The 23820-nt window shown below is 42.5% G+C and overlaps 1 protein-coding gene across 1 annotated transcript in view; it reads right to left on the bottom strand.

Moving 5' to 3' along the window:
• The window catches only part of LOC121275999 (uncharacterized protein C10orf67, mitochondrial-like), a 151498-nt gene extending 128183 nt beyond the window's left edge, over positions 1-23315 (bottom strand). Inside the window, exons 1-4 of the mRNA XM_041183943.1 lie at positions 23138-23315; positions 21491-21611; positions 13181-13324; positions 4316-4390 (exon numbers count right to left, since the gene is read on the bottom strand). Coding sequence (XP_041039877.1) covers positions 4316-4390; positions 13181-13324; positions 21491-21611; positions 23138-23274 — 477 coding nt within the window. The 5' untranslated portion in view covers positions 23275-23315. The remainder of the gene's footprint in view (positions 1-4315; positions 4391-13180; positions 13325-21490; positions 21612-23137) is intronic.
• Between the last annotated feature and the right edge of the window lie 505 nt (positions 23316-23820).

Raw genomic sequence — 23820 nt, 5'->3', positions numbered from 1 at the left:
TGGACCAGGTGCTGAAAAGTGGGATTAAAATTGATGGCTAGTTTCTTTTTTTGGCCGGCACAGACATGATAGGCTAAATGGCCTCCTTCTGCACCGTAACTTTTCTACGGCACTATCACAGAGGTGAGGAACCTTCGGCCCATGGGCCAGATCCGGCCCGTTACTCGATTTCATCCAGCCTGCAGTAAGATTCCTAAAAATACAGACCTATGACAATAGCACCTTCAAAATAACATTTATCATCATCGTTACAAATTTGCATTGGGTAAAAGCATCAGCTAAATTACTATAATATTATTTAATAATATAATATTCAAATTCAGCCATCGCATTAAAACAACAGCTGAGTTGAACGTTTCTGTATTCGCTCTAAAAAAAAGGTTATTAAGTCGATTTTTGTATGTGTGTGGGGCCCGCAACTGATTTTGTCTATATATGAATGGCCTGTGATAAGAAAAAGATTCCCCATCCCTATTCTGTGGTCTTGCACACATCAGGACAACTCGCAAGAAATATTAAGGGGAAACCAGTGAATGTGGTGTATTTGGATTTTCAGCAGGCTTTCGATAAGACACCACACAAGAGATTACTAAACAAGATTAGAGCACATGGGACTGGGGGGTAATACACTGGTATGGATTGAGAATTGGTTCTTTATTCATTCATGGGATGCAGGCAACCATTTTTTCACCAGATTAATTTCTGGGATGGCAGGATTGTCATATGAGGAGAGATTGGGTCAGCTAGGCCTGTATTTACTGGAGTACAGAAGAATGAGAGGCAATCTCATTGAAACATATAAAATTCTGACAGGGCTGGACAGACTGGATGCAGGGATGATGTTTCTTCTGGCTGGGAGGGTCCAGAACAAGGGGTCACAGTCTCAGGAATGACTCCTGCTCCTATTTTCTATATTTATTTGTTTGTTGCCCATCCCTAAGTGCCCTTGAACTGAATGGCTTGCTAGTGCAGTTAAGAGTTAATCACATTGCTGTGGATCTGGAGCCACATGTACGCCAGACCAGGTAAGGACGGCAGATTTCCTACCCTAAAGGACATTAGTGAATCAGATAGGTTTTCCAGCAATCGATGATAGTCTCATGGTCACCATTACTGAGACTAGCTTTCAATTCTGGATTTTATTAATTGAATTCAAATTCCACCTGATGCCATGGTGGGATTTGAACCTATTTCCCCAGGGCATTCGTCTGGGCCTCTCTATTACTAGTCCAGTGACATTACCACTGCGCCACCATCTCCTCGTTAACGGATGGAAAACAGAAGGTAGAAATAAACGGGCCATTCTCAGGTTGGCAGGCTGTAACTAATGGATCAACGCTTGGACCCCAGCTTTTCAGAATCTATATCAATGACCTGGATGTGGGGACCCAATGTAATATTTCCAAGTTTGCTAATGATACAAAACTAGGTGGGAATGTGAGTTGTGAGGAGGATGCAAGAAGGGTTCAAGGGGATTTAGACAGGCTAAGTGAGTGCACAGGAGCATGGCAGGTGGAAAAATGTGAAGTATCCACTTTGGTGGGGAAAACAGAAATACAGGGTATTTCTTAATTGGTGAGAGACTGGGAAGTGTTGATGTCCAAAGGGACTAGGTGTCCTCGTTCATAAGGCGCTGAAAGCTAACATGCACATGCAGCAAGCAATTAGAAAGGGAAATGGTATGTTGGCCTTCCTTGCAAGAGGATTTGAGTACAGGAGTAAAGATGTCTTGCGGCAATTGTATAGACCCTTGGTGAGATCACACCTGGAGTAGTGTGTATAGTTTTGGTCTCCTCATCCAAAGAAAGATATAATTGTCATAAAGGGAGTGCAACGAAGCATCACCAGGCTCCTCAAATGGCAGGATTGTATTTGAGGAGAGAGTGAGGATGCTGGGCCTGTATTCTCTGGAGTTCAGAAGAATGAAAGGTGATCTCATTAAAACAGAAAATTCTTACAGGGCACGACAGGGTAAATGCAGCAAGGATGTTTCCCCTGACTGGGAGGTCTAGAACAAGGGGTCACAGTTTCAGGATACAGGGTAGGCCAGTTAGGGTGGAGACAAGGAGGGTGATGAATATTTGGAATTCTCTACCCCAGAGGGCAGTGGAGGCTCAGTCATTGAGTATGTTCAAGACAGAGATTGATAGCTTTCAAGATATTAAGGACATCAAAGAATTTGGAAATAGCGTGAGAAAATGGCATTGAGGTAGATCATCAACCCTGATCTAGCTGAATAGTGCAGAGGGTTCAAAGGGCCAAATGGCTTACTTCTGCTCCTATTTCCTATGTTTCCATGTTCCTAAGATACAGCAGACCATCACGAATTGGGAGATATGCTCCGACAATTACTGAAGGGCTCCCCCCAAGCAGTCCAGACAGCAGAAACATTGCTTCAGTTCACTAATGGACCGCTCCACTCCAAATCCTCCACATCCTTGGTGATGGAGAGCTGTTACCAGCCATGTGAACAGTGGATTGCCCTTGTCACTGAGCAGCTATCCTCCGGTCTGGTTCAAAGGTGTCTGGGTCTGCTGACTGGCACAAGATGAAAGCATTGGGACTATTACCAGCACAGAGGGAATGCCTGTTCGAAAACCATCTGCTTATCCAGGAAGTAAAACCCTTTGCCTTTTCAGTACATCTTCCTATTAAGATGCAACGCGTGCAATCAATGGCTCCCTGCACCATGGGGGAAGCCCACTATCCTGGCAGAGCCTTACGCTCATGCCTCCTGCTTCTCTCTAGTTATTGAGAAGGCAATGCAGTTCCCTCCTCGGTGACCTCTGAGATGGATGGTAAACTGAGGTATATCAGTGATATCGCTGGCTCCAGCCTGGAAAGATTCACTGGCATAGAAATTGAAGGCCATGGTGATCTTGACAGCTACTAGCAGTGCTGTCCTTATCCTGCTTCTGCAGGTCCGGGTCAAGGAGGTGGCACAGTTCTGTGGCCATCTACATGGTGAACTGTAACCCCTGCAGACACTGCTCATAGCTTAGGTGAGGGTTAAAGTGCTCTCTGAAGACATTAGGTGCAAAAGGCATCCTGGTGAGAGCCCTCCTCTGCACTCTCTCTGTGAGCAGCTTCTCCTTTCTGCTACCTCTGCTCCATCTCACAGTCATGCGATTGCACAAGAAGAACTACAATAGCCTCTACAAATAGGTGCAAGTGGTGCACTCAGAATCCTTTCAAAACCACACAAATCCTTCCAAAGATCCAGCACAGTCCCTTGTGATTGAAAAAAGCTTGTCAACTCCTCCAATAACACAACAGTTCCACTACCTCTCAAGCAGCAAAAAATAAATCAAAAGCGCCTCATCCAAAAGTTGAACCTTTAAGTAAAGCTAGTGGAGGTTCCCTCATGCAGATGAACTCTAGTGCAGCTGTGCTTGTTTAAGGGAGGGCTTAAACAGGAATGATGGGGTCTAAAATGGCAGGTCAGGTGCCAAATCAGCATTCATCACTAGCTGACTTCAGTCTGCCCACTCCGAATGTTTTGGTGCACACACAGGACATCGCTCTATTATACTACAAAACAGGCTGAGTTGGAAGTCATTGGGAGAGGAGCCCCTGCCTGTTTTTTTTTACATCTGGCTCCTGTAGCACTGAAATTAGTGATGATAGAGAGCCAAATATTATGGCCATAAACAATAAGGAATGAAAAAAATCAGATTATGCATTAAGAAGGCAAATTTTTAAAAAATACATGTTAAATGCATAACAAAAACAGAATTACCTGGAAAAACTCAGCAGGTCTGGCAGCATCGGCGGAGAAGAAAAGAGTTGACGTTTCGAGTCCTCATGACCCTTCGACAGAACTTGAGTTCGAGTCCAAGAAAGAGTTGAAATATAAGCTGGTTTAAGATGTGTGTGTGGGGGGGCGGAGAGAGAGAGAGAGGTGGGGGGGGGTGGATGTGTGGTTGTAGGGACAAACAAGCAGTGATAGAAGCAGATCATCAAAAGATGTCAACGACAATAGTACAATAGAACACATAGGTGTTAAGGTTAAAGTTGGTGATATTATCTAAACGAATGTGCTAATTAAGAATGGATGGTAGGGCACTCAAGGTATAGCTCTAGTGGGGTTTTTTTTTATATAATGGAAATAGGTGGGAAAAGGAAAATCTTTATAATTTATTGGGAAAAAAAAGGGAAGGGGGAAACAGAAAGGGGGTGGGGATGGGGGAGGGAGCTCACGACCTAAAGTTGTTGAATTCAATATTCAGTCCGGAAGGCTGTACCATTGACTGTTAAATGCATCCTTTTTGGTGCCAATATTGAAAGGTAAACATAAACAGTCAGTCATACTAACCTTGAATCCAGCATTGATCTTTGCTATTTCATCATCAAGCTGTTGTTTAAAGCTATTACGAAGAACTTCAATTCTCTGAAAAAATTAAAGCAAGCTAGTTAATACAATGAGCTACAGTATATTGTCCAATAGGATGACTTCAAAGACTGTACTTTCCCCTTACTGCATGCAAGACCAAATATAAATACAGAATCATACATAAGTATTTTTCCCTCTGTTCAAGTTTTATAAAATTTAAAGTACACTGCCTCAACATATAGCCACATATTTACAACAACTGAGAAATAATCACTACAGTGGATGCAAAACAGTTCAGCCAGCAAATGCCAGGACAAAACATGTTCATCTCTATTATCAAGCGTTTATGCAGTTAGCAGTAGCAGTGCTGTCAGAGGCACAGGCCAACTATAACTCTTTTTGTAGTCAACACTAGAACCACCATTTTTCTTTTTATTTGTTCATGGAATGTAGGCGTCACTGGCTAGGCCAGCATTTATTGCCCATCCCTTGAGAAGGTGGTCATGAGCTGCCTTCTTGAACCGCCACAGTCTATGTGGTGTAGGTACACTCACAATGCTGTTAGGGAGGGAGTTCCAGGATTTTGACCCAGCAACATTGAAGGACCAGCAATATTTTTCCAAGTCAGGATGGTGAGTGACTTGGTGGGGGGGGATCTCCCAGGTGGTGTTGTTCCCATGTGTCCATTGCCTTTGTCCTTCTAGATTGGTAGCGGTCGTGGCTTTGGAAGGTGTTGTCTAACGAGCCTTAGTGAGTTTCTGCAGCGCATCTTATAGATGGTATACACTGCTGTCACTGTTCGTCGGTGGTGGAGGGAATGAATATTTGTGGATGAGGTGCCAATCAAGCAGGCTTTGTCCTGGATGGTGTCAGGCTTCTTGGGTGTTGTTGAAGTTTCACTCATCCAGGGAAGTGGAGAGTATTCCATCACACTCCTGACTTGTGCCTTTAGATGGTGGACATGCTTTGGGGTGTAAGGAGGTGAGTTACTTGCCACAGGATTCCTAGCCTCTGGCCTGCGTTTGTAGCCACAGTATTTAAATGGCTAGTCCAATTCAGTTTCTGGTCAATGGTAACCCCAAGGTTATTGATAGTGGGAGATTCAGCGATGGTAATGCCACTGAATCAAGGGGTGATCGTTAGATTCTCTCTTGTTGGCAATGGTCACTGCCTGGCACTTTTGTGGCATGAATGTTACTTGCTACTTGTCAGCCCAAGTCTGGATATTGTCCAGGTCTCGTTGCATTTGGACATGGACTGCTTCAGAACCTTAGGAATCATGAATGATGCTGAACATTGTGCAATCATCAGCAAACATCCCCACTTCTGACCTGTCATGAGAGTATAATCATTTTCATAATATTTTTATGGTTTATTGTAAAGTAGGTTTATGGGGAGTAGTAGTTGGGTCTATCCGTGGGTGATTTAATTACATTTGGAGTCAAGTAGACTGCAGGCTTTGACTGATCAAAAGAAGCTAGGTGCTTGACACGCTAATGAGTAAACAAGGATGCTGGCTTAGCATGTAAAGGGTGAAGGGAATTTCCATTGTTAGATAAATAAAGGGAGATTTGGATTTCAAAGGGATCTCAGTCTGTTTATAGCTAGCTAGATAAACAAGACTGAGGAATGGGTTTATTCTTCCCCAAAGGTTATTGACAATAAATAGCAGCAACATGAAAGTTTTTATATTGTGAGGAAGATACAATTTCAAAGACATATAAAACAATATAATTTACATACTCAGAAGAGAGAAACATATATAAAGGAAAATGAGGCAGTGTGTCAGGAGAAGGCATTGTGGGATCTAACAGAGGTGTGTGAAGTAGCCTTAATGAAGCCTCCAGTATTTGTACATAAGTCTGCTGTCTACCAAAACTGAAGCTGGAAAAAGCCATTTGGAATTCCACTGTCCAGGGTGTTGTGTTAATTTGCTGGATCTGTTTTAAAATCTGAAATCTATTTTTGGACTGTTTCCGTAAATAGGGGCGTAACTGGTTGTCAGGTTAATAGAGAATTTTAGGAGTTATTATGGTAGTAATTTGTAGTCTTGTGTATGTGCATGAAATCTTTTCTTTTGTTAAATATTTCAATTTAATTTTTTTAAATCTCAAAGTTTTGGTGGACTTATTACTTCTGAATTCAGTGCATGCATCTCAAAATAAACAAACACAAATTGCAAAACCATTGTGATAGCGCAATCAAGTTTCCCGGGTCTGGTCCGCCTGGTACACATCATTTGCCACATCATAACAGACCTTATGATGGAAAGCAGGTCATTGATGAAGCAGCTGAAGATGGTTTGGCCTAGGACACTACCCTGAGGAACTCCTGTAGTAATGTGCTGGGATTGAGATAATTGACCTCCAACAATCACACCTTTGTGTTAGGTATGTCTATAACCAGCAGAGAGTTTTCCCTGATTCCCATTGATTCTAGTTTTGCTAGGGCTCCTTGATGGTACACTCGGTAAAATGCTTCAATTATGTCAAGGGCAGTCACTCCCACCCCACCTCAGGAGTTCAGCTCCTTTGTCCATGTTGGAACCAATGCTGTAATGAGGTCAGGAGCTGCGTGGGCCAGGTGGAACCCAAACAGAGCATTGCTGAGCAGGTTATTGCTTAGCAAGTGCTGCTTGATAGCATTGTTGATGATGCCCTCCATCACTTTACTGATGATCCAGAGCAGACTGATGGAGCGGTAATTGGTCAGGTTAGATTTGTCCTGCTTTGTGTGTACAGGACACACCTGGGAAATTTTCCATATTCCCGGGTAGATGCCTGGTGTTGGAGGTGTACTGGAACAGCTTGGCTAGGGGCATGGCAAGTTTTGAACCACACGTCTTCAGTACCATTGCCGGAATATTGTTAGTTCCCATTGACTTTGCAGTATCCAATGCCTTCAGCCATTTCATGATATCACGCGGAGTGAATCAAATTTGCTAAAGACTGGCATCTGTAATGCTGGGGACCTCCGGAGGAGGCCAAGATGGATCATCCACTCAGCACTTCTGGCTGAAGATTGTTGCAAATGCTTCAGCTTTACCTTGTGCATTGATGCGCTGGGCTCCCCCATCATTGAGGATGGGGATATTTGTGTAGCCGCCTCCTCCAGTGAGTTGTTTAATTGTCCATTCATGACTGGATGTGGCAGGACTGCAGAGCTTAGATTTGATCTGTTGGTTGAGGAATCGTTTAGCTCTATCACTTGCTAATTATGCTGTTTGGCTAATTTGGCAATTAGTCCTGTGTTGGAGCTTCACTAGGTTGATTTCTCACTTTTAGGTATGATGGTGCTGCTCCTGGCATGCCCTCCTGCACTCTTCATTGAACCAGGGTGATCCTCTAGCTTGCTGGCAACGGTAGAGTGGGGATATGCCGGGCCATGAGGTTCCACATTGCGGTCGAGTACAATTCTGCTGATGATGATGGCCTACAGCGCCTCATGGATGTCCAGTCTTGAGTTGCTAGATCTGTTTGAAATCTACCCATTTAGTACAGTGGTAGTGCCACACATGATGGAGGGGACCCTTAATGTGAAGATGGGACTTTGTATGCACAAGGACTGTGTGGCCATCACTCCTACCGATACTTCCATGGACAGATACACCTGCAGCAGGCAGGTTGGTGAGGATAAGGTCAAGTATGTTCTTCCCTATTGTTGGTTCCCTCACCATCTGCTGCAGACTCAATCTCCTTTAAGACTCAGCCAGCTTGGTCAGTAGTGGTGCTACTGAGCCACTCTTGGTGATGGAATATTGAAGTCGCCCACCCAGAGTACATTCTGCTCCCTTGTCACCCTCAGTGCTTCCTCCAAGTGGTGTTCAAAACGGAGGAGCACTGATTCATCAGCTGAGGGGGACAGTGTATGGTAATCAGCAGGAGGTTTCCTTGCCCACCTTTGACCTGATGCCATGAGACTTCATGGAGTCCGGATTCGATGCTGTGGCCTCCCAAAGCAACCTCCTCCCGAGTGCATTCCACTGTGCCGCCACCTCTGCTGGGTTTAGGATAGGACACATCCAGGGATGGTGATGGTGGTGTCTGGGACATTATCTGTAATGTATGACTCCGTGAGAATGACTATGTCAGGCTGTTGCTTGACTAGTCTGTGAGACAGCTCTCCCAATTTTCACATAAGCCTCTAAACTTTATTATGGAGGACCTTGCAAGGTCAACAGCGCCAAGTTAGCCGTTTTGTTTCTGGTGCCTAGGTCGATGCCAGGTTGTCCGTCTGAGTTCATTCTTTTTTAGTGGGTTTTTAGTGATTTGATTCAACTGAGTGGCTTGCTGGGCCATTCCAGAGGGCATTTTAGAGCCAACCACATTGCAGACCAGGTAGGGATGGCAGATTTCCTCCCTAAAGGGCATTAGTGAACCAGATGCCTTTTTACAACAATGATTTCATAGTCATCATTAGACTTTTAATTCCAGATTTTTATTGAATTCAATGCCACCATCTGCCATGGTGGAACTCAAACCCGGGTCCCCACAGCATTACCCTGGGTCTCTGGATTATTAGTCCAGTGACAATACCACTACGTCACTGCCTCCCCCATTATTTTGCAATAGTAAAGTAAATGGAATAAAGTGCTCCTTTCCCCACTTTCACATATCAGCATCCTTATGGTCTAAGAAACAGAGCCAATTTTGACAAGAGATGGATAATTTTATGCTATGGACCTATGCCCACTATTAACTGGGATAAAACTTCACACAGGCCTCTTGGAAACAATAAAAAAAAAGAGAACTGCATACCATTAGTATTTTTACACAAGGCCCAGAGGGTGAAATCAGTGTACTAATACATGAATAGGACGGAATAGAGGGATACGGACCCCGGAAGTGCAAAATGTTTTAGTTGACGGGCAATATGATCGGTGCAGGCTTGGAGGGCCGGAGGGTCTGTTCCTGTGCTGTAATTTTCTTTGTTCTTTGTTCTTAATCCACTGCACTACTCCAGTTTACTGCCAACCCCACACTTTTAAACCAAAACAATCTTGGTACAAGATTTAAAAAATTAAAAACAACCATCTGAAAAGAGCAGATTTTTCAATTTAAATTATTGATCTACATCGTCCTTGAAGATTCAGTTTTATATAAATATATATGCACAAGCAGATGTCTGAAGAATTGCATTTATGCTGCAACAACTTTTCCAAAATACAAATAAAAAGGATTTTTGGAATGATGCTGGTGTCCAATGCAGTTTGATGAGATCAGTTACTGTAAAAAGGTACTTCTTTCCTTTTAGTGAAATAAGAATATAAAAACGGGATGTTTACCAATTCACGGGCTCTTCTGTTGATCAAGATTTCATACCGTAACAACCCCATCACAACAAGGTTTCAGCAGCTTAACCTCCAATCACACAGAGCATCACACCCCCAAATTGAGGTTTTTCAGCAACATTCCCACCACCATTGAGAAAGCTATCTCTCAACACCTTGCTTCACACAGTGAACAAGATTTAGGCTCACATACTCCTCCTGACACACACTAAACTTCATTTTGTCTCAATACCCTAGCCACTGAGCATGTTTTCAGCCCTCAAACCCCTGCACCCCAAAACTGAATAACTCAGCAGTTGTCCCTTGTAGGCTAACACTGCATCATTTCATTTTCCCTCTTACAGCAACTTCCTCCATCCCAGTGCCCAACCACAACATTCCCTACTCTCCAATGAGTGTACGTTGCTTTTTGGCTGGCTGTTCAATATCTCAATCTTCTGCCGATTTGAACTGCCCTTACTTGGCATTCTCATCCTCTCTCCTTCCCTTTCCATTTCTCACTCCACTGTCTTCTCCCTCACTTTCTCTCAATCCCCTTCCCATCACCTATTCCTCCTTCATTCCTATTTTCCTTCTCCTCCATTACTTCCACTATCAACCTCCTTTCGCCCTCACTTAACTTGAAACATTTGAATTAAATTGACAGTTGTATGGAACATTGCATGAGATTGATGAATTTTTAAAAAATAATAATTTTGAGGCATAAATGCCGGAAGACCGCCAAAAAAAAATCTCAGTGATAATCTTTTAATTTGAAAGATTTAGCAAGATGGCAAACTTTACTAATTCTTATAATTTACTACCTGACAATATTTGCTTCATGCCACAATAGCACACACACACCTAACACAATAAAGGCTGAGTATAAGATTTGAAATGACATTGGTTTTATAAATTATAATGAGTTCAGCAAAGCGATATTTTAAATTATTACTACACTTCTTCTGCTACAGAGAATATTTTTAAATATTCCAAAAAAATTGTTTTCGTTCATCCTTATTTGCCTTGCACCTGATCAGATTTTCTGGTTTGCAGATACCACGTTGCATACAAACCATTAGAATATACATCTGATGCAATTAGCCACCAGCATCTCTCTTTTTCCCTCCCTACCCAAGAAGCAGCATTATCTATGCTCTGATGGAGAACTTTGTTACCTATATACAGAAATAAATTCATAAATGTGCAGGTGCAAAAATGTTCCAGGCCTGGAATATCCACAAGGGCTCTTTAGAAGCTTGATGGGAAACTCAGAAATAGTCTTAAGTGACCATTTGTGCCATTTCTCTGGTATTTCCACCCGAATTATAGTCGGAAATCCTATCCATCCTAGCATGCTTTATAAATGAAAGGTTCTCTCAAGCTGATTGGACTAAATTTTCTGGCTGACACGCGGGTGGTGGAGCCCGCACATCAGCGCTTAAAATATCGTGCGCTGACGTCGCGCGCGGCATCGCGATGTTTAGGTCGATGGACCGCTATGCAGCGCAACGCGTGCCCGCCATTAATTAAAGACCTTGTTAAAGCCATTAAGTCAGCAATTGACAAGGATTTTGAAGAGCCCATGCGAACTTCGGCTCGTGCACGGGCCCAATGGGCAGGCGGGTATGTGATTTTTTAAACAAACCTCACCCACTGCCAGATGAGGTTTAATTTCAGCTTTAAAAAAGTTTAATAAAGTTTTTGTGGACTTTATTAACATGTCCCATTTCGTATGACATTTTCACATGAGGGGGACATGTTAATGATTTTTTAATTTTTCAACTTTCACGACCTTTCAGCGATCCCCCTGAGGTACCACATAGCCTCAGGGCGATGAGCGCTCTTTCACGCACTCTCGCAGTTGGGGAATCCACACAGGAAGCGCACAGCCCTTCCCATGGGGCGTCACGCTGGACGGGCCTTAATTGGCCCGCCCACGTAAAATGGCGATGGGGCCCATTTTGGCAGCGGCGATCGGCTGCTCGCCCACTGCCGAGTCCGTCAGGCCCACCCACCCGTCAAGGGCAAAATTCAGCCCATTATTACTAATAGGAAACAGTTCATTTAGTCAGTGTGCACAGCTCCGTAGAATACAAATGGCACTTTTATCACCCCACTTAATATAACTTGGTTCATCATTTTCTCTTTCCCCCCACCCAGTGATTCAATGGGGAGAATCTAAATATCATCACTCATTGCACCGGATGTTGTCACTAAATTCTCAAAATTTGCCTTAAAATGAATTTTGGAATGCTATATGTCATCAGATGTTAAGAACTATTTCCTATTAAGTCATGCTGATTTTTCACACACATGCAGTAGCAAATAATGTGTACCAATAGAAACAAGTATTGTTTTTTCTTACCCAGTAACAAAATTCAACAGCAGAACTGTATAGTCATTGTTATGACCTTGGTCAAGGCCAGTAACTTTTTTTTAAAAATTGGAAATCTCAATTATTTACTAAAAGAATGAAGCCACAAGATTCCACGGTTTAAAGAAAAGAATGTTTACTATTCAAGGGTTAAACAAACCAAACACCAAATACTATCTTGGGGTAAACACTTGTACGCTAAAACCCAGATCCAACATAAGTAAACATGAATTAACAGGCTAATTGGGATTGATTATGAACTATAAATTACACATTAAATGGCATATACAACTAAGACAGATCTTACGAAATGGCTCAACAGTCCACTCAGCACTTATGTCAACAATCTCAGCCACAAAGTATTTCAAAACTCTGTCTTTCTCACAAAGAGTTTCAGCTCCTCTTCTTCTAGGATTTAGTCTGATCCACAGCGAACAGCAGCACACAGTCAACACAGGCACGGTTTTCACCAAAAATGGCATGTCTGCAGAACCTCAACTCTGTCTACAATGGATGTCTGGCTATGTAGATCCACCAATGTTACCTTCAAGTAACAGAAACAGCTGTAGCAGCTGTATATTTGGCTATTTTCAGTTTCTGGATAGCCTCTATCTTCTTCAGCCTGCCTATAACACACCACTGAGATCATAATCTGAGCTCTGCTGGTTCTCAGTTTTTTGGTATGATTTCAACCAGTTTCAGTCTCTCCAGAAATTTTGGTTTCCAATCTCAGTTTCAATCTTAGTTTCCTTAAAAACTGTAAGAATCAATTTCCTTTCTCAATTTCCCTTTACAATTAGGATCTGTCTCAACAATATAAGCTTTGAAACCACAGATTCCATCATATCAAAAAGTGATCAATAAATTGAACCATATCAAACTGAGAACTATTATTTCACTTCATATACATACATTGCACTAATCCTGTTGGTTTGGAATAAAATTGTTTTAGTTAGCAAGAACACATTGATTTGGTAGCCAATTGACTGAGAAACTGAACATTTATTGCGAAAGCCCAAGTTCTGTGCATCAGCATATCTGTTTTAGCTCAACAGTTAATTCATGCATCTACCTACTAAGATTAAAATGAAGACTGCAGCATGATTTATGGTGAAACTAACTTCTTACCTTCATCCTATAAACACAAAATATAGTAAAATTTCATAACAGCCTAACAAAGGAAATTAAATTTAATTATTACCTGTAGGTACATATCTCGGAGATAAGAATTGTGGTCATTAATCCTACTGTAGAGTTCTGAGGATTGCTGCTCCAGTTTCATTTCATAGTCTGCTTTTAGGAGCTGTGTTTTGGATTCTACACTTCTCTTAAGTATGGTAATTTCCTGAATAAGACACAAAATATTAAACATATTGCAGTAATACTTTATTGCATGAATGTAATATGATGTACAGAAAAAAGAGGTTTATGACAAATGTCAGGGACAGAATACAAAAGAATACCAGGTGGATTACACAGCACAGGTAGAACTGGAAAAAGGATACTAGGAGAGAGTAAGAGAAAAGATTAGCAAATAGCATAAAATGGTTCCCAAATAGGTATAGATCATGGCCCAGATACTGAACAGGCATCTGTCTTCACAAAGAAGGGGATATGCCAGAGTGTAGGACCAGGGAGTAAAAATATTAGATTGGATAAAGATAGATAGAAAAGACTTGCAAAATAGGATGGCATCAAATGTAGTATGTTATCCTAGGATGCATCCTAGGGTGCACTGCGAAGTAAAGATGAGACAGCACAAGCTACAACCACAATCTCTCAATCCTCCTTGGGTACTCGAGTGGTGCAGAGGACTGGAGGATTGCAAATGTTACAACCCTCTTCCAAAAAGAAGAGAGGGATAAACTTGGTAACTACAGGCCAATCAGTCTACCATCAGATATGCTAAAACTGCTGGGAGCCATCATAAAGTAAAAATTAATTCACATTTACAGGCTATGAGCAGAATTTTGCCATCGGCAAGCAGGGGGGCGGGGCCCGCTTGCCGACACGGGATGACATCGGGCGGAACCCCCAACGTCATCCTACCCCCATTTAAATTTTCAGGAAGGCGGGGGGAAGCACATCAAAATCAGATGTGCATCCGCCGATCTGTCAATGGCTTCAATTGGCCATTGACAGGATCATTTAAACAATTAAAGGACCTGCCCGTCCAACCTTAAGGTTGGCGGGCAGGCCAGGAGCCACGGCGGCAAATAGAAAAAACATGAAACCTCATCCACCGGCAGGATGAGGTTTCATGCAGGGTCCTAAAAAGTTTAATAAAGTTTTACTGTAATTTATGAACATGTCCCATCTCGTGTGACATTGTCACATGAGGGGGACATGTTAGGGAATTTTTTTTTCTATTTTTAATCTTTTTAAAAGTGGAAGCGATCTCCCTGAGGCAGCACTTTGCCTCAGGGAGATGTGCGCATGCGCAAAAGAGCGCACTCTCGCTTTTGGGGAATCCCGCACACCCCCGCCCCCTCACCTCCGCACGCACAGAAAGTGCATAGTGCTATAGTGCTTCCTGCTGGACGTCATGCTTGGCAGGCCTTAATTGGCCTGCACACGTAAAATGGCAGCGGGGCCCGCTTCTCTGGCGGCGATCGTCTCCCCGCCCACCGGAGATTGGGTTGGGCCCGCCTGCCCGGCAGACAGAAAATTCTGCCCTATGGGTTAATGATGATTAATAAGTACAGATTTTAAAAGTCAGATCAATCTGATTGAGTTCTTTGATAAATTTATACAAAGGGTTGATCAAGGTAGCCCAGTAGCTTGGTGAGTTTTTTTAAATCTCTAAGTTAGAAAACTATAACTTACTATTATACTTAAATTAATTACTTAAATTAGATATATTAATTAATAAATTAAGCTAAAATAATTGGGTTAAATTTTTTAAAATGACTAATTCACTAATCAAATAAATAAATAAGGTTAGGCAGACATGGTAGAGCAGGAGGCATGCTGTAACTGCAGCATGTGGGAGTTTATGGAGGGCATTGCTATCAGGGACAACTGTATCTGTGCTAAGTCTCTGCAGCTTGAAGAACTTGGGCACAGAGTTGTTGAGCTGGAGTCTGAGTAGCAAATATCAGGGAAGGGGAGAGTTACTAAAACATTTTGCTACCTGTGTGGAGGAGAACAAGGACTGCAGGTCTGTTGGGCAAAGTGACCATATCAGCATGGTGCGGGAGGTCATTCAAGTGGGACAGTGGAAAGGAATGTGGCAATAATAGGGGACAGTACAGTTAGGGGAATAGATAATCTTCGTTGCAGCTGCGACCAGGAGTTCTAAAGGTTGTGTTGCCTGCCTGGTGCTAGGGTTAAAGACATTCCTTCATGGTTGAAGAAGAGCTTGGAAGGGAGGGGAAGGATCCAGTTGTCTAGTCCATGAAGGAACGAATGCTGTAGATAGAACTAAAAATGATATTCTGCTGAGATAGTTTGTGGAGTTAAAGAGTCCAAATTAAAAAGCACACCCCAGAAGTAATAATTTCTGGATTTCTACTTGAGCCACGAACCAGCTGACAAAGAGATAAACAGATTAGATTAAATGCGTGGCTGAAAAAGCGATGTAGGAAACTGGGCCCCTGGCACCAGTATTGGGTAAAGAGGTAACTTTCTGTTGAGACAAGCTCCACTTAAACAAGGCAGGGACCAGTGTCCTGGTAAACGGTTCATGGTAGTTGACAGGACTTTAAACTAATAAACCAGGGGGTGGGGAGAATTCAGGAAAAGGAAAATGTCAAGGCTCTGGGGCAGTGCAGTATTTTGGATAAAATTAAGTACAGTGGGTCAGGAAGGGACAGAGTAATAAAGGTAATAAGACATTAGTGAAGAAGGTGCTATCAGAGAAAATGAGAAAAAAGGTCAATGTATCAAAGGTCAAAGATCAAGTATCTGAACATGTAAAGCATCTGCAACAAATTAGATGACTTAATAGCAGGTGGTTTTATGATCTCCGTACAGATTGATAACTTTTAAAGAGAAATACGAACTTCGAGTTAACAATGGAAGGAATAACACATCAAGATTACACATTTTAAAACTTCTACTGTATCAAAGGGCTGTCAACACTATTGACTAAACACCATTTTCTTTCGTAGGCAACTTATAATCTACAGAAATAAACGGTTCCTTTGTATTTACCATGCATTGCACTCTCCACAGAATTATAGTTATCACAAATGATTCACAGGTGCTCCCAGCTTCCAATGGGTTGCTTCCCATTGACTTTCCCAATCAGGTAGCCTCTAATCCCAGGCTCATTCTCATTGTGAGAGTTACGCTCTAGCTTCAAGCTAGGCAAGTCTTCTAGCCTCCTTTAATTCCTCATAAACTCAGTTTTCAATCTGAGGGCAAGCTCCCACTCATGTTGTGTGTGGTGGACGAGAGTGTCAGCATTTTTTCTCCGTATGGTGCAGGCTTGGCTGGTTCCATCTCTAGTTCTCTATTTCTCAGTTGGCTACAGACCACACAAGACAAAACTGCAACTGCTGTCTGTCTGTGATATCCCTGTATTTAAACAGAAATCTGTAACATGATCTCAAAATGGGTTCCTCTACCCTGTTCCACATGGCAAATGCATTAGCTTTGTACCTATGTTGATATGTTAATTAGTTTTGATCCCAACACATTCTAGTCATAGAAATAAAGAGATAGTTTACAGCACAACTGTTTACAACTTAGTATCCATCTATTGCACCATTCTGAGACTTTGACTCATTCTCTACTCATCATGGACTTAGAAGCTACTATCATTGTCCCTCGGCATAAAAACCTTGCGCCTCCTTCTCAATTAAACAATCTGAGTCTTCCTCAGGTCTCAAAAAATTAAACCACCCAGGCTTACTGTAAGGCAGACTTCAGCACAAGTCACATGACCCCTTTCATGCACCCATCGACAGTTGCAAAATATCACTATCTTATAAACCAAAAGATCTAATTCTAAAACAAAGTAAACTTATAAACCTCACAATTGTCACATTAGTAATTAATAGGTTTGATCTATATCCATTACCGAGATGTGGTTGCCAAGTGACCAAGGTTGGGAACTAAGTATTCCAGGATATCTAACTTTTAGAATAGTAAAAATGGAAAATAGGTGTGGTAGTCCAGATAATAAAGGGTGGATTAAAGTTAATAACTCAGCATTTCAAGAAGTAGAATCAGTTTGGGTGAAGCTAACAAACAACAGAAATCAGAAAACATTGGTGAGGGTTTTTTAGGCCCCCTAACAGTAGTTGTTGTGTATGGCAGAGTATTAATCAGAAAATTGGAGGCACATGGAATATGTGGGACTTTAATCTTTATATACACTGGGCAAACCAAATTTGTAGTAATAATTTGGAGGAGTTAGTCATGGAATATATACAAGGTAGTTTTCTAGATCAGTATGTCAAGGAACCAACTAAGGAACAGGCTATTTTGGATTTTTTTTTTTAAAAAGGGTTAATTAATAATCTTGTAGTAAAAGGGACCTCCAGGGAACAGTGGCCACACTAGATTAAATTGAGTTTGAAAGTGATTTAGTTAAGTCCAAAGCTGATACTTTAAATCTAATCAAAACAAACTATGTGGGTTTGAAGGTGGAGTTGGCTATGGCAAAAAGTTCTTAAACCTCAAGTGGTTAATCTCTTATTCAAACAAACAAGCTTCTATTCAGACTCCACAAAGACAGCTAATTATTTAATAAACTCTTTAAACTGTCAATCAAACTGTGAACTCCGAACCCCCTGAGATAATTGTAGCTTTTGAAACTCAGCCAAACATTCATAAATACATAATGATGTCCCTTGTAGAAATGGCAACAAAAATCTCTATTGAAACTGCACGGCCAAATATTATATATTTTTCCTAATCTATGCCAAAGTAGTCAAGCAGAGGCTTTTTTAAAACTCTCACTGACAACCATAGCCTTTATTTTTCAAGTTTAAAGAGCAGGGCACTTAAAAAAAAAATCCATACTGTGAAAGGTATACAGACCATATAAACACTCTTGAAGGGTGGATATGTCTCCATCAATCCGTGACTCCCGCATATGGAGTTAAGGCCCATGCAACAGCCAAAACGGAGTCTGTTTGAATTCAGCACTGTGTTCAAACTTCCCTGTTGAGTTTGGGTTTCCCTCCAATGTTATTCATACCCGGCCTACTTTCCCTTACCAGCAAAAACTGGATGTGCCAGAAATGGGGGCAGGCTTCCGCATCCGGGTCACGCCCACTATTTTTAAAAGTCTGCGGAGTCTTCCCGGCTCCATGAAAATCTAGCCCACCATTTCAGAATAAGAGGTGAGTCATACAGGACTGAGATGAGGTGAAATTACTTTACTTAAAGAATTGTGAATATTTCGAATTCTCTCTCAGCGAACTACGGATTCTCAGTCAGGGAATATATTCAAGGCAGAAATCAACAAAGAATTAAGGAAAATGGGGATAGAACAGCAACTTGCATTTATATATACCTTTAACATAATAAAATACCCCAAGGCAATTTACAAGCATTATCAAACAAAAGCTAATAGTGCAGGAAGGTGTAGATGAGATAGATCAGGTGTGATCTTATTGAATGGCTGAGCAAGCTCAAACCGACGTTTGGCCTATTCCTGCTTACATTTATTTTGCTATATTCCAATACTGTTGGTCATTAAATTGCACCAATCAATTGAATAATTACTAGCTTTGTGGCACAATCTTACTCTCACTCAACTGTGTAATTCTCTCCATTCCCAAATTTGTGAATTATCTGAACACAATTTAAATACACCCAAATATACAAACAAAACCAGGGATCTCCATCATTTATGATCACTTCTATATGCTCAAATCTCCCCAATCTAGCAAAGATTTTTGCACTCAAAGTATGCTATGGCATGTTTCCCCAGTCCCTCAGTTTGTGTGATCCAACTTAAAATTAATTCACAGCAAATGTATGGTAGGATTAACTCAGAAGGTTAGTTTATTCATTCAACTGGGACAAAGGATTGAGGAGCATTCGCGCACACACACACACACACACACACACAAACAAACACACACACAAACACACACACACACACACACAAAAGGAGGGATAGAAAAGAAGATTTACAACTATGGGCAACAACAGTAAAAGAACCACAGAAATGAATATTAGTTTATGTGATTTCCAGAATCCAAGAAGTCAAAGTCCATAGCGCAACTCAGTTCAGATGGGCTCCTGTTTGGTGACAGCCTCTGAACATTCTCCAGCACCCTGCACACCTGCAGATTCCTGCTGGTGGAGGCCATCCTTAAATGCAAGCAGCTTTTTCTTAGCTATTCCAACCATTTTGGATTCTACATTCCCTACCACCCCGCCCCCAAACCTGTTGTAGTTCCCTGCATTTCTACACATTCCTGCAGGCTTTTGCCAGCCTTCTCGGGCTCTTTTCTTTCACTAGCTAATAATTGACTGCCAGCCAAATAGTTTCCGAGTTGGAAATCTATCCCTGCTACCAGAAGCTCAGGGACAATTCCTACCGTCATAGTGCAGGTGGACCCGATGGAGAGGGAGAGACATGTATCCTCCTTCTACTCCACCAAGCAGTGTCTTGGCCTTCAGGGAGGACTCGGGGATTAGTTTATGTTTCCATCCAAAATTAAGGACTAAGTGGCGCCTGTATCCCTGAGCAGTACGACGGACTTGCTCACACCCTGGGTTGGGTATGGGATATTGATCCTGGAAGGACAAAACTCCAAAAACTTTTTGTGTGTTTGTCCAGCTCAGCCACACATAGGGCCATGCCGTCAGGGGGGGTTAGTTTCTGTGAGTGTTGCTGCCTGCTCTGCTGCTCTACCTACTAGGATATCCTTCTGGAGGCAACTCTTATGGAGCCCTATAAGACCCACAGGCTTCCCTTTCCACCTTCAGCATTCAGGTCTGGAGTGTCCCATTTTGCTACAATGGAACCACACTGGTCTCCAGGTGTTCTCTTTTCATGCTTGGGGAGGGTTTCTCGCTCCCTCATTTCTACTTTCCTTTCTGGTTGTAGCCCCGTTTTTATCCATAATGCCTTTCTTATCTTTCCAATTTTTTTGCGGGGTGGGGGCGATGGTGGGTGTTTTGGAAAGGGTCTGCCTGAGTTGTCGGGCCTATGGATGAAACGGTAGCTGTCAGCTGTAACAACTGCATCCCTGGCTGTGAGGGTTCTCTGTTCCTCCAAGTGCATTCTTAAGTTGTGGGGTAAGCTGTTTTAAAATTTCTTCCACAATATCAAGTTGCACAATCCCTCATAGGTGCACTATATTTTTAAAGACAGACCCACCAGTCAAATGTGACTTGCTTCAGCCATTCAAACACTATGTATGTCTGCATGGGTTTCTTACGAGTGTTCCGGGATTGCTAGCGATATGCTTCCAGGAATAACTCACAGGCACTAAGGATAGCAGCCTTGGTCAGTTCATAATTAGTGAACATGTCAGGAGTCAGCATGGAATAGACTTCTTGGGCCCACCCTGACAGCAGCCCTTGGATCAAAAAGGTCCAGGTATCTGATGGCCATTTTAGATGTCCTGCTACTTTACCAAAAGTGGCAAAAAAGGATTTCGCATCACATCACTATGAAAACGATCCAAAAGGCTCGAAACATAGGGCCATGCGAGGCGACCCATTAATGAATTAATTGCAGCCATGCAAGCAGTTTCGGTGCTCCTGGCTAAAATCCATTGTTTCCCCTAAGAGCAAAATGGTGGCTGTTAACACTTCTTCAGGTATAACAAGTTTGTATGTCTCTGTCCTTGTTATCATCCCAGCTGGAGGGGTCAGTTCACCTAGTTTCGTGGTTTTAATGTGGACTGAAAATGGGGTATGAGATTCCACAAGGAGGGAAGTGGAACTCTTTTGTTCTTGTAGTCTCTGTTGGAACCTTCTAAAACAGATGGCATGTGACCTGTAGCTGCCATTTTGTGGTTCAGCAGACATCCATTTTAAAATAGCAAAAAAGAACAAAGTTTTGATACATACAGTTTTAAATTTTTCATGTCTTATTGACATAGCACAATCCCTCATCTTCTCCCTGTAGCCTTGCAATTTCTTCATCAACAATCCAACTGCATCTTTAAAATTGTACCATTTGTTCATATTGTCTCCTCATTCCTGCTACTAAAATGTATAACCTCACACACCTGTGCATTAAATTTCATCTGTCATTTGTCTGCCTATTTTACCAGACTATGTCCTCCTAAAGTCTGTTACTATCCTTATTGTTCACTACATCACCAAGTTTCACATCATCTGCAAACTTTTAAATTATGCCCCTTATAGAAGTTCAGATCATTAATCGAAAAGAACAATGGCCGTTATACCAACCCCTAGTGAACATCAATGTACACTTCCCTCCATTTACATCTATTCTATGCTTTCCGTCCTTTTGCTTATTTTGTATCTATGCTGCTACTGTTCTTTTAATCCCATTTTACATTACCATATTCTCTTATTTAAATATTAAGCATAGCTGTCTCATAAAGCTCAATAAAAATTTGAGTACCTTTACCAGAGACTCGACTTGTTTACTCATTTCCTTCAATTCCAATATATCACTGACGTCAGTTTGAGTAGCACGATCTGTTTTAAAGAAACCAATCTTCAACTGATCTGAGGGGCCAGAGCTAGAAAAAAACATGTAACAGCAGAAACAGCATAAAAATGGTTTAAAACGGATATCACTCTATAAGAGCACAGATAATTCTGTTAAACTAAATAAATCAATGGGCAGTTTTCTTGGCAGTATACCACTTATGGAATATGGAGTGCTTTAGCAGGAAAAACAATGAACGTGCATTGGTCAAATGTGAGAAAATTGAAGTTAGGAAATGAAGGGAAGAGTGGGTTAGAAAATCAAGAATAAGAAAACAAATGCAGAGGTACATTTCAAGTAGCCCTGAAGGTTTAGTCAGTTTAATCCAAAGAGTACTTGAAACATACAAACCAAATTTAATTCTCAGTTTGTGCCAATTTAGCTGGCATTAAATAGCCTTAACGTCTATGGGGTGAGAAGTCAAAGATCAGTTAGGGTTCCCATCATGGGGAGGGAGTGTTTTCCCAACCCATTGGCCGCAGGTTTGGAGGGGCAGGAAAACTTGAGGAAAAATATATTGGGCCAGCTCTCCGACGTATTCCTGCTCTCCACGTACATTTCCCCAGGTGCGTCAAATGCTGGCAACCCATCCATTAGCGTTAGGAAGCTAATTAAGGTTAATTATGGCAGCATTTTTATAAAATTATGGACTTTTGTCAACCGCGCACGGAACCCCCGCTGTATCTGCAACTCAAAAGAGGCAAGAGGGCGCGGAGTGCCATGGGATTCACATGCGCTGGTCACTTTCAATGACAAAGTTGGCAAACTTAGTTCATTTTCAGGCAAATGCTTGGAATTGTTTGCTTTTCACCTCCAGACGGATCCACTGGATAGTGCTGGTCCCATCAGCCCTATGCTGCCCTCTCCTCAATCCATTTCAGCAGCACCCAGCATTCAAAGTGGGTCTGCTAGCCGCCTTTCACTTCAGGTGCACAGATCAGCCCTCCGGCAACCCAGCATCCCTACTTGGAGGTCGATCGCAAATCGAGGCAGCTTCTTAACTGACCACCTCCAGGAAGAATGCACCCAATGTCCCACCATGAGCGCGCCCAGGTTCCCGACCATGAAATCAGCCTGAACGGGCAAAATCCGGCCCTTTCTCACTATGAGTAACCCTCTATTGGAGAAGTACGTATTTGCAGGTGGACCGTAAAACAAGACTGGGCTAATTCTCTGTAATTCCCACTGCAACTGGATAACCTGTCCACACGCACTGCGCTGTCAGGGCTTATATACGACCAAGGGCCACTTGTACTGTAAAATACCGGACAGCGCCCATTAAATTTCATCCCAGCAAAGAGTCAACCAGCCCTTCATGGGAGGGCGATTGGCAAAAGGAAATGCGAAAAGAAGCGCGGGGGTGGGGCATTCTTCAAATCTTTAAGCCCCGGGCAATAACAGGAGTGATGCAGTTTTTTCTACTATTGCTGTCGGCAGGTTATAATTCTGACAGCAGTTCACAGACAGACTGTGTTGGGCAGGGCACCGAGGGTAAAATCCAACTCTCCCGGGCCGCCGACTCTTGACAAACCGAAAGAAAACCTTGCCCGCCTTTACCCTGGGAAAGGCTTGGCTCCGGTCGAGTAAGACAACAGTAGGACCAGATCCTGATCATTCCTGTGCACGGACTCGAGGGGCGAAGTGACAGCCGCCATGTTCCAGCCGCCCGGCCCATTGGCTATGGCTGTCACCATGGTAACCGAACGGAGAGGCCGGCAAGACCTCTCGCGCTGTCCTCGGCTGTGCCTAAGCGAAAGAGAGAGAGAGAGAGAGAGAGAGAGGGGGCGGGGGGGAGAAATCACCGGCACCAAGTGCGCAGGCGCGGTGACAGCTCGGCGCCTGTTCCTGAGCGAGTCGAATTTGCAATATAAATAGTGTAGGCGCTTACTGCGGAATTGGAACGAAAGCAAAAATAGCTGGAAAAACTCAACAGGTCTGACAGCATCTGCGGAGAGGAACACTGTGTTCCTCTCCGCAGATGCTGTCAGACCTGCTGAGTTTTTCCAGCTATTTTTGCTTTTGTTTCAGATTTCCAGCATCCGCTTTTATCTACTGCGGAATTGGGCCGGATCGAGTTCCTGACGTTTACCTAACTGAGCTCCTGACATCCGACAAAAACACCGTACGACTGAAAACCAACCTCTTAATTTAAAACAATCCTTTATAGCCCAGCTCACTGTCTCAAGGTGACTGAATAAGTCAAATTCTTTTACCTTTCATTGTCCTAAAGTCCAATTTTT

The sequence above is a fragment of the Carcharodon carcharias genome, chromosome 3, assembly GCF_017639515.1.
Source record: "Carcharodon carcharias isolate sCarCar2 chromosome 3, sCarCar2.pri, whole genome shotgun sequence".
NCBI classification, from domain to species: Eukaryota; Metazoa; Chordata; class Chondrichthyes; order Lamniformes; family Lamnidae; genus Carcharodon; species Carcharodon carcharias.
The sequence above is the reverse complement of the archived record's forward strand: the minus strand, read 5'-3'. Positions and strand labels throughout refer to the sequence as shown.